Raw genomic sequence first — 12,984 nt, 5'->3', positions numbered from 1 at the left:
CCAATTACCAGGCCCCAAATTTTATTGAAACGGAGTAATGATGTTGACGTTTTAAGCGTGACAGAAAATTGTGTTTGTCCTATCGTCAAAGAGAATGTGCTCCTACATAGATATACATAGTCTACACTAATATAGAATTCATCCACATTTCACATTTTTATTGTGCACCACTTAATGATATTGCGTGCCATTTCTCTGATTACACAAACAATTTTTTGTTCTGTTCAATATAGTTCAGAATAGATTTGTAGATGTTATATAGCGTTTGTTGAAAGGATTTAGTTTTTAAATTGTATAGGATGTATTTAAATGTCTCGCCATCATTTCGTTTCAATCTGATTATCGGCCAACATGAACCATCCCTTCAGTTGAATTCCATACCGCAAATGCTGCTGGCATATAGACAGTGTTCATGAGGGGAATACAATCATAGCAGGAATGAGATATATTAATGAGGTTTGACAGGGTTTCATTTTATTTAGAAACATTTATGTCTGTGTTGAGGATAACACATTGTTATCATTGCTACAGGAGGTTTAACAAAACTATCAGCAGAACCTACACAAAGGGAGATAAGCCAGCAGTCAAAGCTTTTTTATGATCTTAGTGAAATGTTTCAAAACTGTCAGATTTTGGTGATGATGAAGAGAATTTTTGATAATCCCAAGATATTGGTGATTATATGTTGAAATATTTGAAAATCTTCAGATTTGGAGTTGACTTTGGTAAATGTGTGAAAATCTTATGATTTAGGTGATTATATAGAGAAGGGTATGAAAATCTCCCAATTTGGGGATGATTTGAGAAATGTATGAAAATCTCCCAATTTGGGGATGATTTTGAGAAATGTATGAAAATCTTGAAATTTGAGGACGATTTTGAGAAAGGTATGAAAATCTCCCAATTTGGGGATGATTTTGAGAAATTTTTAAAAATATCTAGACTTTGGTGACCATTAGTTTGATTACCAATGGAACACAATACTGCTCATCTACATTTGAATCTCTCACGGCCTCTATCTTGCCTTGTATAATGGAGTTTGGTAATGCTAATGTTTACCCTTGTGTCAGCTTCCTGATCGTGACCTAGAAGTCATCATGACTTGTTTTCAAAGGTAGTTGCCAGAAAATTTGTAACCTGGCTTACCCTTTGAATTTTTACATTTGTAACTGAAAGTGCCATCTTTTCTAGATAAATGGTAAAATGGCTGTTGATTTGTAGGAATATTGCTGGTCTAGACTCCTATGGAGAAAACAATGATTCTGTATGTAATAATGCCTTATTTAGTAAATATTTAAATAGGATTGGAGACATTTGACTGGTGATCAAATTTTGCTAGAATTGTCTTCAGTGTTTCTGGAGAGCGAAATGGCCATGTCTGTCTGAAATGTTTGCAGTGTGGAGTCAAAGTTCCACCCTTGACTGTGACAAATGCCTAAAAACATCTCGCTAGCATGAACGTCTAGACATATCAGCAAAATGAAAAGAAGTTTTTCTGAGACAAACAATCTACTTAAAGTTGACAATTGTTTATCAATTACTGGTTTAAGTTGTTTCAAGTTGAAGTTGAATATTCTTCATTGATTAAAGATCTCAGCTTTTTCCGATAAGATTTTCATTAATAAATCAGATCAGCTGATCTGTTTTTCAGTGTGTTGGTAAATAACCTATATACATGTACGTGTGTGAGAAGTTTTCCATCAACTTTCTATACATATACATAGATACGATAGTGTGTAAACAGGAAGTACTTTACAGTGAGTCCACTCTTACACCAGTCTGATGGCGACATACTGATGTTGTTTTATCGTAGAATATAATTCCCTCCTTGGTGCTAAACTTATTGTAACGGTGAAGAGGAGAATATGTTGAGAAATTTCTTGGATCACCGATCAAGGTGTTATGGGTAAGGCAGTGGTGGTGATATTTCATAAATTATGTATGTAGTTATGCCTCAGTTTATTACATTTCATCTCTGTGTCGTGACATTTTACTACTCACCATTTCTTATCAAACGGTTGTAAACTAATCTCTTTCTATAAAGTCCTTAACCTGTTTGACTTGATTTAACTTTGAGATTTTTTTTTTTTAATTTTCAGGTACTGTAAATCAATATGATTAAGAGATTTCAATACAATATATTTTATACATAGAGTGACAAGTATACCTTGATGTTAGTGGTGATCGACGTATAAGAAGAATTTGGTTTTCCTTGGCAATGTAAACAAACCTATCCACTTTGTCAGGACCAAAATAGATTTTAAAATGAGAAAAAAAAATCAACTTATGTAGATAAAGAACAATGTATGTATGCATATATCACACATGTTCCTTTGAAGTGCTGTATATGTGTTAGGAGGTGAAATTTATCAATAGGCTGCGTTTTTGTACATGATGATCAAAGAGCAAATTTGAAATCATGTTAAGCACTTGATGGGTGAAATAATAGACCAAATATTTCTGATTGGTTTAGTCACAGTATTTATTCAGCTGTAAAGATATATCTGGAAATAAATCATCCAATACTTATTAATGTTCTGTTGAACTTCAATTATATTCTCTGACATTTCCCGTAATAAGCCCACCCCTGGCTTTGAATCAATTATGTGTTGATTTCCTGGGCTTTAGTCAGTTATGTGTTGATCTCCTGTTTAGTCAGTTCTGTGTTGATCTCCTGTTAAGTCAGTTCTGTGTTGATCTCCTGTTTTAGTCAGTTCTGTGTTGATCTCCTGTTTTAGTCAGTTATGTGTTGATCTCCTGGGTTTTAGTCAGTTATGTGTTGATCTCCTATTTAGTCAGTTATGTGTTGATCTCCTGTTTAGTCAGTTATGTGTTGATCTCCTGGGTTTTAGTCAGTTATGTGTTGATCTCCTATTTAGTCAGTTATGTGTTGATCTCCTGGGCTTTAGTCAGTTATGTGTTGATCTCCTGGGCTTTAGTCAGTTATGTGTTGATCTCCTATTTAGTCAGTTATGTGTTGATCTCCTGGGCTTTAGTCAGTTATGTGTTGATCTCCTGGGTTTTAGTCAGTTATGTGTTGATCTCCTGGGTTTTAGTCAGTTATGTGTTGATCTCCTGTTTTAGTCAGTTATGTGTTGATATCCTGTTTTAGTCAGTTATGTGTTGATCTCCTGTTTTAGTCAGTTATGTGTTGATCTCCTGGGTTTTAGTCAGTTATGTGTTGATCTCCTGGGTTTTAGTCAGTTCTGTGTTGATTTCCTGTTTAGTCAGTTATGTGTTGATCTCCTTGGTTTTAGACTGTTGTGTTTTATCATGTTTATGTAAGGTGCACTATGTGCAAGCTGAATCGCTATGTTATATGACCAGTTGGTAAAAAAAAATTTCAAAAGGTTTTATCAAAATGAAAGAGAAAAAGGAAGATTTGAAATTGTTTGAATGACTCATCATCACTCTTATTGTGAAATAAATGTCACCTGGTCTTGGAAGAAAATTGATACTACATATAGCATACAACAGGTAATCATTGAAAGAGGAAATGTCAGTGTGTTTACACTAGAATTAGAACCATCTAAAAATATGTTCCTATAGAAATAGCATTTAGAAGCTGTTTTGTTGCAATACACATACACAATACACATTGCAGACAAATTGGCTATGTAGCACGGAAGGATGTGGAGCTGTGTTGGAGGATGTTACTTGTTACAGTCCTGGGTCAGTCCACTCCTTTCCTACTTGCTATATCGAGGAGGAAAAAGCATCAGAATTTTATAGAAACCTTTTAGTTTGTTTTCTCCATTGGCCTTTAGCAGCACCAGATTGACATTATAAGGTACCGAACGTACCTGGTTTCAGTTGTCAAACTCTTCATCTGAAGGTCAAAGAAAGAAACCAATCGTTATCCATTTCTATTAGTGAAAACATGTTTCTGTTTTTTTTGTTCCTAAAGGAGCCTTTTAGTATTGTTATATATAGTCAAACTTACGATGATATGGTGTGCATCATTTCAGTTACCCCATTATATTATACCAATAGATTCCACAGTACCACTTTTAACGGTTTTTGATGAAACATTATAATGCCAATGTATGCAGTCTTAGACAATCTACTTCCCCTAGTTTCATCTGCCACCTTTTGTACCGCCATTAAAGGTCAAGGACCTCTTTCTTGTGATTTCCTGTTCCTGTCTTGGTTGGTTAGTTGCAGGTTTTCGGTCTCATTGACTCGTCCAATCTCTAGGCGTTGTTTCACCAATAAATATCAGTGTTCTGATGATGTACCTGTCCCTTATACAGTGCTTAAATATTGCAAGACAAACAATGACAGTGACAAATGACAAATGTTTGCAGTTTTACAAACTTTAACTGATGAATGGGACAGTATTAAGGTATCTTTTAACAATTTTGACAAGTGTATCAAAGTACCTTTGACAAATATTAGCAGTATTACAAAGTGTTTTACTGACAAATGGTGGCAATCAATCAATGTGCAACATCGGCAGTATAACAAGGTCTTACTGACAAATGATAGCAGTGAAATAGAAAATTCATAATATGTATTATTTGCAAAAGCTATTGATCGAGTTGAGGTACTGCCATTTTGAGGGTTTTAGTTGAAACTGTATCAATTAACACTATAATATAAAACATATGTTGAATTATAAGGAAACCAATAGGCTGGTAATCAATCTCTAACTAAGTGATCCATGTGTTCCTCTGCATTTTCAAGTTCACTATCCTTTAAGATTTGTCCTATCAGAATCTGATGTTTAAACTCTCTTCTGTTTCAAAGAATAATTAGCCCATTTAATTAAATCTAGTTCGGTTCCATATCAAAAGCAGTAACTGATTTGACACAACTTCAAATTTTAAAAATTTTTGGCTCATATAATTAGGGGTTGTGTAATGTAATTTAAATGTACTTGCTGCAATAGGTTATAATATTTTTGGTTTCTGATTAAGATGTTTCATAATTTTCTTTTCTTCTTTTTGCTTGATTATTAGTCGAACTTACTCTAGCTTTCTGAAAATGAATGTATCACAGATAATATGCTTATACCCATATATATTACTGTTCAGTGAAAAGACAAACCTGTGCTTTTTTCAGTGTCTTGCAATAAATCTGCACTCTGATATTGATTGAGAAGTCTTGTGTTGATGTCCTGGACTTATTGTTGTATAAATACAACAGTAACATCTTGTAAAATTCATGAACTTGTATAAATGTATTCATCTAGCTTAAGAATTAAATTCATTGCCTCAATATGTAATTATGTTGACAGTTATGGTCAGGTTGTCACGTGCAGTGACTTACAGGGTTTAAAGTAACAGGATCTACTTTAAAGGAACAAATTTTGATTGAATAAATTGAAGGTTGTAAATGACAGCAGAACTGAAAACGAACTTGAAGCATAATTGTATGAAGTAGCTTGTTTTGTGACTAAGGTTGGCATTTCAATACTTACACTATATATATCAATCGATAAGCCTATGCTTGGAAATAATGCCATCGACATCTGACGCTGTTTTATGGGATCACCAACAAATGTCATTTTATATTCTGCCATAAGGCTATCATTTTAAGCTAGGAATAATGTTTAGACCCATCCCCCACCCCCTCTGAGTTTATCGTAAGCAGGTCGAATATGCTATTACCACTGTTGGCCATTGCAGACCATTTGGAGACCTGGGAGTGGTACAGTTATGTCTGCTTTAATAGATCTGTTTTCAGGACCTACTTTTGCATGGACTGATCTTACGGATAATGTCTGTGAGTTGGCAGTTTTCTGGAAAGTGTCAAAGGTGTTTGTGTATCAGAAGATAAGGAGTTAGAGCAGACATACTGTGACATCCCTTGTGCTCCACTTCACCTTCACAGTCAAAAAGACAAGAAAACTGTCTCAGAAACATTTTGATTTCATGTCTGCTTGTTTTGCAACACACATGTAAATATGGTCGTTCTGGCAATTTGCTGATGTCTTGTCTAGATCAGATAGGGGTAATGGAAAAATTCACCCTGTCAGAGACCAAGAAAATATATGTGGAATATTGATTATTAAAATCTAACTCTTCCCATTTCCCCCCATCTAGAAGTGATAATGCTTCTAGAAGGGTCACCTTGTCTGTAACAAGAAAACAATTTGAGAAAAAAACAAAAGAATTGTCCAGTGACAACCATGCATGGTTTGCTTTATTTCATAACATTCTTATTTTTTCTGTCTCCTGGTCTGCTAATACTTCTGTGATGAAGTTCAGAAGGTTACTGTTATTTAATTGACAAATCTCCCTACAGTTAGTGATACTTCACTTGTTGCCACATTCTTGAGCTTAAGTTGTATTTTAAGAGTTATGTCCCTTATACGAACTCCTTAGCCAAGTTTTCTTACACATTTAATCTTGAAACTTGTTCCCTCATCCTAATCATATTGTAAGTAATTGTATATCTTCTAAAATTGTTGATTTATTTAGTGAATATTGTTTAAGGTAAGCTGGGTATTTTGTAAAGAAAAATACACTGCCGCCGCTGGTGTTCAAACTAGCGACCCTTTAGTCTCTAACCAGACATTCTACTTCTTGACTAAAGGAAATTTCCACTAGCCAAGGCCAGTAAGGTAACCTGTACTCTCAACCCCTACACTATTCCTCCTCACAAAGTCTTTGACCCTGAAGACATCAACGACCCAGTTTTGATATTTCCAAGGAAGCATATCAGTCAGCTTCTACCCTTGGAGTGGTCAATGGCACCAAACCTGTAATAGGAAGAAGTAGTGAGAGACACAATGCTACTGTTGAGGTTTGAACTAGTAACCCTTCAGCCTCTAGTCAGCCATTTTAACACCTGATTTGAGGGAAATCCCACTAGCTGATGCTAGCAAGGCAACCTGTTCTCTCAACTTTCACAATTAAACTGGAGTGACGTCCCTTTCAGGATTCTTTTTTCTTTGTTATTTATATTATGAATTGTGTCCAGAATTCAAATGCTCATAAATCCTTCTATATATGTGAAATTTGCTCCATCAAGTTATCATGTCATACAACTATATTGAAATTGACTTTGCTTTTGGCAGTCTTGATGGAGAACATGAGGTATTAGTTGCCTGTGACTAACAGTTCCAGCTGAGTTATACATTGTGGTGCTTTTAAAGAGTGGGATTTGATGTACAAAATTGATTTTTTGAGATAAAATGATATTAAGTACATAACAAAATAGATAGGAAATAACATTTCAGGAGTCAAAGAATACTGTAGGCTATAATGTGACCTGCTTTGTTTTTTTGGGAAGCAAGCTTATAGTATTTCTAGTTTACCACATTCTATCACTTTGCTGTTGATCAAAGATAGATTTCGTGTCAAAAATATATATTCAGTTTTTATTGCTATGTTTTTATCTGATGACTTGGAAAAAAGCACTTTTATTGGGAAAACGAGCAAGGTTTGGCACAATCGATATTGAAAAATGTTCTAAATTTGCTTTATGGGTCATGAAAAGGATATATTGAGTGAGAAAGAGAGAGAGTGGTGAGAGAGAGAGAGAGAGAGATGAGAGAGAGGTGTGAGAGAGAGGTGAGAGAGAGAGAGAGAGATGAGAGAGAGGTGAGAGAGAGAGAGAGAGGTGAGAGAGAGAGAGATGAGAGAGAGAGAAAGAGAGGTGAAAGAGAAATAGAGACAGATACAAATAGATATAGATGTAAAGATGAGGATATATAGCCAGACATGATGCTGTAGGGTCCATAAATGTCGGTGGATTTGCTGGGAGATATTACATTGCTTGTTTGACTGTAGAAATTGATTGTCATCATTTGGGTATATAATCGAGGAGTTGAAGAGAAAGTGATGGATTGGAAGTGTTTTTTGTGAGAGAGACAAATAACAAGATCTTCTTTTAAATCTAATGACTTTGCTAATGATGAAAAATTGCTAATGTCAGGGAATTTCATTTGTGTAAAACTTACTCTCAGCTCCTTTATGATGGTGCCCATGAATTCCAATTATTTGAACCATAAAAATGGATGAGAATGCACATTCTAATCACATTATTTAAGAATGTGGAATTTTCCTTTTTTTTCTACCTGCAAAATCAATTTCTTTGTAATAATGAGACATTTGCATGTTGGAAATTTTTCACAGACATATTTTTGGAAACGATTTTGTGAAATTGATATATAAGGACTTGGTCTATCTTTTTCTGTAATTATTTGTCCATAACACAGTTTTATATACAATATTGCAGACTGCAGTATTTATAGATTGATACACTTTTATATGTATTTGTACAAGAAACCAGCCATGTAAAGAGACCACCTGTGGTGAGAAACCACTTTTAGAAATCCATATTTTGGTCTGATTAATGTTAACTTCACCTGTAGCGTAAGGCCATCTACTCTTTGTATGTTTTCTGAATGTAGATTTTACAATGTATATAGGTACTGAACTCTGTTAATACAATTTTTGAAGTTTAAATTAATTTTTGGGGAACTAAAAATGATTACCTCATTTATCTCCTAATACGGTCAAGGGGACCAACATATTGACAAAATAAAGTAAGGTGTTAATTTTACAAAAAATGCAATAGCCTTGGGTGGGCTTATAAACAGTCATGAATGTATTGCTGACCTATTTGTTAATTCTGTCTTTGTAGATGGGAATGGGTGGAGATTATCGAACCAAAGACGAAGGAGCATATGTATGCAAACCTGACCACAGGCGAGTGTGTATGGGATCCTCCACCAGATGTCAAAATGTAAGTATTTCATCACATTCTCACCTGTCTTTTTAATGTCGTATCAGTAATGATATAACTGAATCACAGACGACCGAACTGGAGATCCAACTTTGAAAATATTGGAGTCTTCTGAAAAGTCCCAAGTTAATTCTACCAGTACATTGGTTTAAATAGCTGACCAAAATTTTATTGTCTTATTTTCAGTTACATCATCTTTATGTTTTCCCGTCATTAAAAAAGTACACCATCTTTATTAAGTCTGCGTTCCCATAATTCAAACAATACACTTCTTTTTAGTCTGTGTTCCCATAATTGAATACTTGATTTAAATAATCTATAAATCATACAGTTTACTGTTTAGTTTAAAAATCCAGGCATTTGAGCTAAGAGTATGACCTTGATGGTGGTGACCTTGGCTGATGACCTAGTTATTTTGATACTCTAATTGATTTCTTTCCGATGGTTTCTGACCTAAGATAGCACTTCCTGGCTTGTGGTTCTACTTTAATCAAAGCCCTTGTTCTCAGTGAACCATTGTTTACACATATAGTACTGATCCTCAGCAACTTGTTGCCAATTTTCTGGAGTACTGACCTGCAAATAGCCTGAGAAAAATTCACCTGAAACAGGTTTCTGTTGCAATGAAGATAACTGTTTTTCCTCATCAAAGAAGGAAAATAACTGAAATTAACAGCGTGCACCCTGTTCTGTAAGAGCGATTAAAATATAGCTTGTTTTCATCGGAAGCATTGCGTTGGAGATTTTTTTTTATTCGTACTTATCGTGTGATTAAATTGTTACTTTAGAGTGTCTGTTGTTTGGGTTGTGCAGTATTGATTCTAGATTACGCGAGAAAGTGATCTCACTTTGTCTATCTCTTGCAACTAGTGTCGGTGCAGGAAGTGAGGTTTTGTCTTGCATTCAAAGAAGGTGACAAATTTCCTGAAATCCCAACTCTCTTCGGGTTTTGTCTCTGACAGTTAGAGTGTGTGAAGCTTTCTAAGGCCCCCTTTAATATCTTAGCTTTGATAGATCACAAGTATTTGGACACGGGAAGGTAGATTGAATGCGACACTTTTGGGAAAAAATTATTGCGGTTTCACAGTGAATCATACAGAGAAAACAAAAATAAGTCACTTTTTTGCACACGTTTCAAAAGAGTGTTCAAATGTTTTGACACCTTGTACAAAAATATTTATATGAAGCTTGTAAACAGTTCATTAAAAGTGTTGGAGGAAACATAGAAAATTTAAATCTTGACAGATCACCAGAATGCAAATAAAGCAACTTTTTTCTTGCGGAATTTTCTAAATTTTTTGTATTCATTCTGACAATTTGAGAGACAATGCATGTAGTCTGTTATGACAAGATGAAAATTCAACGAAAACCAAGTTTTAAGTTTTGAAAATGTTTGGTTAAATTACATAACTATGATGTCAGTGGTGACATGGTTTATGTAGTTTCAGCATTTCTGACTCAGAGTATTAATATCGTTAAACTCGGTGTATAAGACATGCCATGACACATTTCACGCTCCCAACGGAACAATTTGACGGCAATTACATGAAAGGAAAAGCGAACATATACGGGATGCATTGATTTACATGTATATTGGTTGTTTGGCATAAAAAAAGCTTTTATCCGAGAAGACATGGAGAAGCTCTTGAACAAATTTACTTTTGTGTACATGTCAGTTTAAACACAGATTGTGATGATTTCATGAACAGATTTGTACTAAGCTTTCAGATGAATTGTTATACATATGTTCGTTGTGACATATTTTTTTTTATGTTTAAGTGGTGATTAAGAAAAGTATGGCTCAGGGAATGTTCCCTATATTTTTTTACGTATTTACATGTCAAATCTCCCTGACTCAGTGTGATCCGAGATTTTTTGTCGGTAAAGTGGTGATTCAGTGATGTAAACAATTGATTTTCGAGGCATAATGGTGAACCATATATCTTATAGTTTTGGCTCAATGCCTTCTTATCGAAACAGTTATGTAGCGTGAGTGTATTCAGTAGCATTTTTATGGTAGAGGCCTAGAGCTTATAAGCAATTACATACTAATTAATGTTACCTCAACTAAGTATCTCTGGTGATAAAACAGACCATATCATACTGACATTTATTCTTGTCTTATGATCGGAAATGGACATTTGTTTTGTTATTAATCCTTCATTTCCTGTTCATGTGTGTGATCGTATGATCAGACAGAGCATGGTCAGGCTTTCAGTAGTGGTCACTCTTTGGTCATTTTGTTATAAGTGTGGTAGCACAATAAAGTATATGCCTTACCAGTAGGTACTCCCTGTCTTACATGAATTTGTTTAAATTTCCATTTTATTGCTGTTTTATTTGCAGTTAATTAATCAAACATAGTTTAACCATTTAGTTAATTGGATTATATAAAAATCTTTGGGTGAAATGATAATGCTTTTAAAATTGATTATTTTCAGATGGAAAAGAATTGTCTTTTTTTTTTCAGCGATTATCGTGACCAGAATGATTTGATTATTGAAACTTGTGATCTTATGTGATTTCTATGACAGAGTTTATAGTTCTTGGCTATTAGAATCAGATTAAGGAGAAAATGTTAGCTTGCAGGTCTATATACTTAGTCAATAAAATCTTTCAAAGTTATGGTAGACATTTAAAGACCATCAGTACAATATCTTTGAATTTTTATACGGCTGTTTGTAATTTTTCATGCTTGGCATTTAAGTGATAGGGTACTAAAACCATATCAGTTTTACTGGGCATCACATGACATTAACAACACTGGGGTGACTCGAAGTACCTTTTGAATCTTATTTGACATTAGAAAGTGAAAACCTGGTTATCTGTTTGATAATCAAGACACATTTCGTTGTAAAGAATGTCCCCTACTCTGATATTGTAGCTATGTAAGATAGCTCCTCTTGAGGAAATGGTTGAGATACCAATGTGTATGTAGGTATATGTAAGTTTTTGTGAGTAGGTCAGTCACATTAAATCCAGCATTACAAGCCTTGTTATGTTTTATCTCATTTCAACCAAATTAGAAATTTGTTTATGCAAGATGTCTTTAGATATGAATATTTTTCATCCTAGTCACTAAGTCACTTGAAATCCTTTTACACTCACTCATCAACTAAAATGTATTGTTTTAGTGAATTTTGTACACACAACCAAAATGATGATATTTGATAAAGCTGAAGAGTCTTTAGAGTGACAGGGGTCATATCCCCACACCCATGCAGAAGTACATGATAAGAACATACAAACAATAAACATTGAGGTTTCCTAGTACAGTATGTTATATACTTAGGCAAGTGTTCTTATCACCAAACCTTCCCAAATAAACACACTAGTCATCAGAAAACTAGAGAGGACAGGTATTCTATCATTATACCATTTTGATCATTGAGGGGGTGGATTATGGGATGGTTTGGAAGTGGTGGTTTAAATCTTGGAAAATGCAATTTTATCAGAAATGTTTCGCTTGGAACTGTGGTTAAGATTTGTCTTTTCCTTCTTTTTTTTTTTGGTTGGAGAAGGTGGGTAAGATTGTGTAATAAAGTGTAGGAGGATTGGGGATTGCCTTTGTTGTTTAAATATGTCCTAAAAATTTCTCTTTCCTCATACCACAACTTAAATTTGTCTGCTGATGCAATGGCACAATCTAAAATAAACAAGTAGGTGTGATATGAAAAAGTTTCAGAAAGGAAGAACCTAGAGGCCAGGGAATGGACTCATTTACATCTATTGTATAAACATCCAGATAAATGGCTAGCTATGGGGTAAGGCAGTCATTATTATCTGATTTCTGCCGACTCATCATTCTAAGCTGGAAATGAATTTCATGTACACTCTCCTTCGTCTTTCAGAAATAACGTTTCAATCTCATGCATACCATAGTTACGTTGTTTGGCAGAACAACTTCGTCATGTGATCAGAAATATTTGTCAGGCTTGTTGATGATTTGGCTCTCCTTTCCTACGGTGTCAAGTACATTTTCGTGTCCAATAGGCATTACATTAGAATTTACTGGTATTAGCTAGTGTGGACTTGGGAACAATATTTTTGGTGTTTAGAAAAGTGAATATTTAAATCTAATTAATAGGCTCTTGTTTGGTGGAATATGAATTGTATTGATTCTTTAAAAATAAATTCATTGGTGTTGGTGGTGTTAGGGATGAAGGAGGGTTGAAGGGTGAGAGGGAAAAAGGAGGGGTGAAGGGTGAGAGGGGAAAGGGAGGGGTGAAGGGTGAGAGGGAAAAAGGAGGGGTGAAGGGTGAGAGGGGAAAAGGAGGGGTGAAGGGT

General features: G+C 34.7%; 1 protein-coding gene across 4 annotated transcripts in view; it reads left to right on the top strand.

Annotated features, from left to right (window-relative positions):
- The window catches only part of LOC132550053 (rho GTPase-activating protein 39-like), a 139,502-nt gene that overhangs the window by 29,184 nt on the left and 97,334 nt on the right, over positions 1 to 12,984 (top strand). For all 4 annotated transcript variants that reach the window (XM_060214053.1, XM_060214054.1, XM_060214052.1 and 1 more), the window contains exon 2: positions 8,596 to 8,697. In XM_060214053.1, coding sequence (XP_060070036.1) covers positions 8,596 to 8,697 — 102 coding nt within the window. The remainder of the gene's footprint in view (positions 1 to 8,595; positions 8,698 to 12,984) is intronic.

Source organism: Ylistrum balloti, unplaced genomic scaffold (genome assembly GCF_031769215.1).
Source record: "Ylistrum balloti isolate Yb309-2 unplaced genomic scaffold, AGI_CSIRO_Ybal_v1 Utg370102, whole genome shotgun sequence".
In the NCBI taxonomy this organism is placed as follows: Eukaryota; Metazoa; Mollusca; class Bivalvia; order Pectinida; family Pectinidae; genus Ylistrum; species Ylistrum balloti.
Note: the sequence above shows the minus strand (reverse complement) of the source record. Positions and strands in the feature narration are given on the sequence as shown.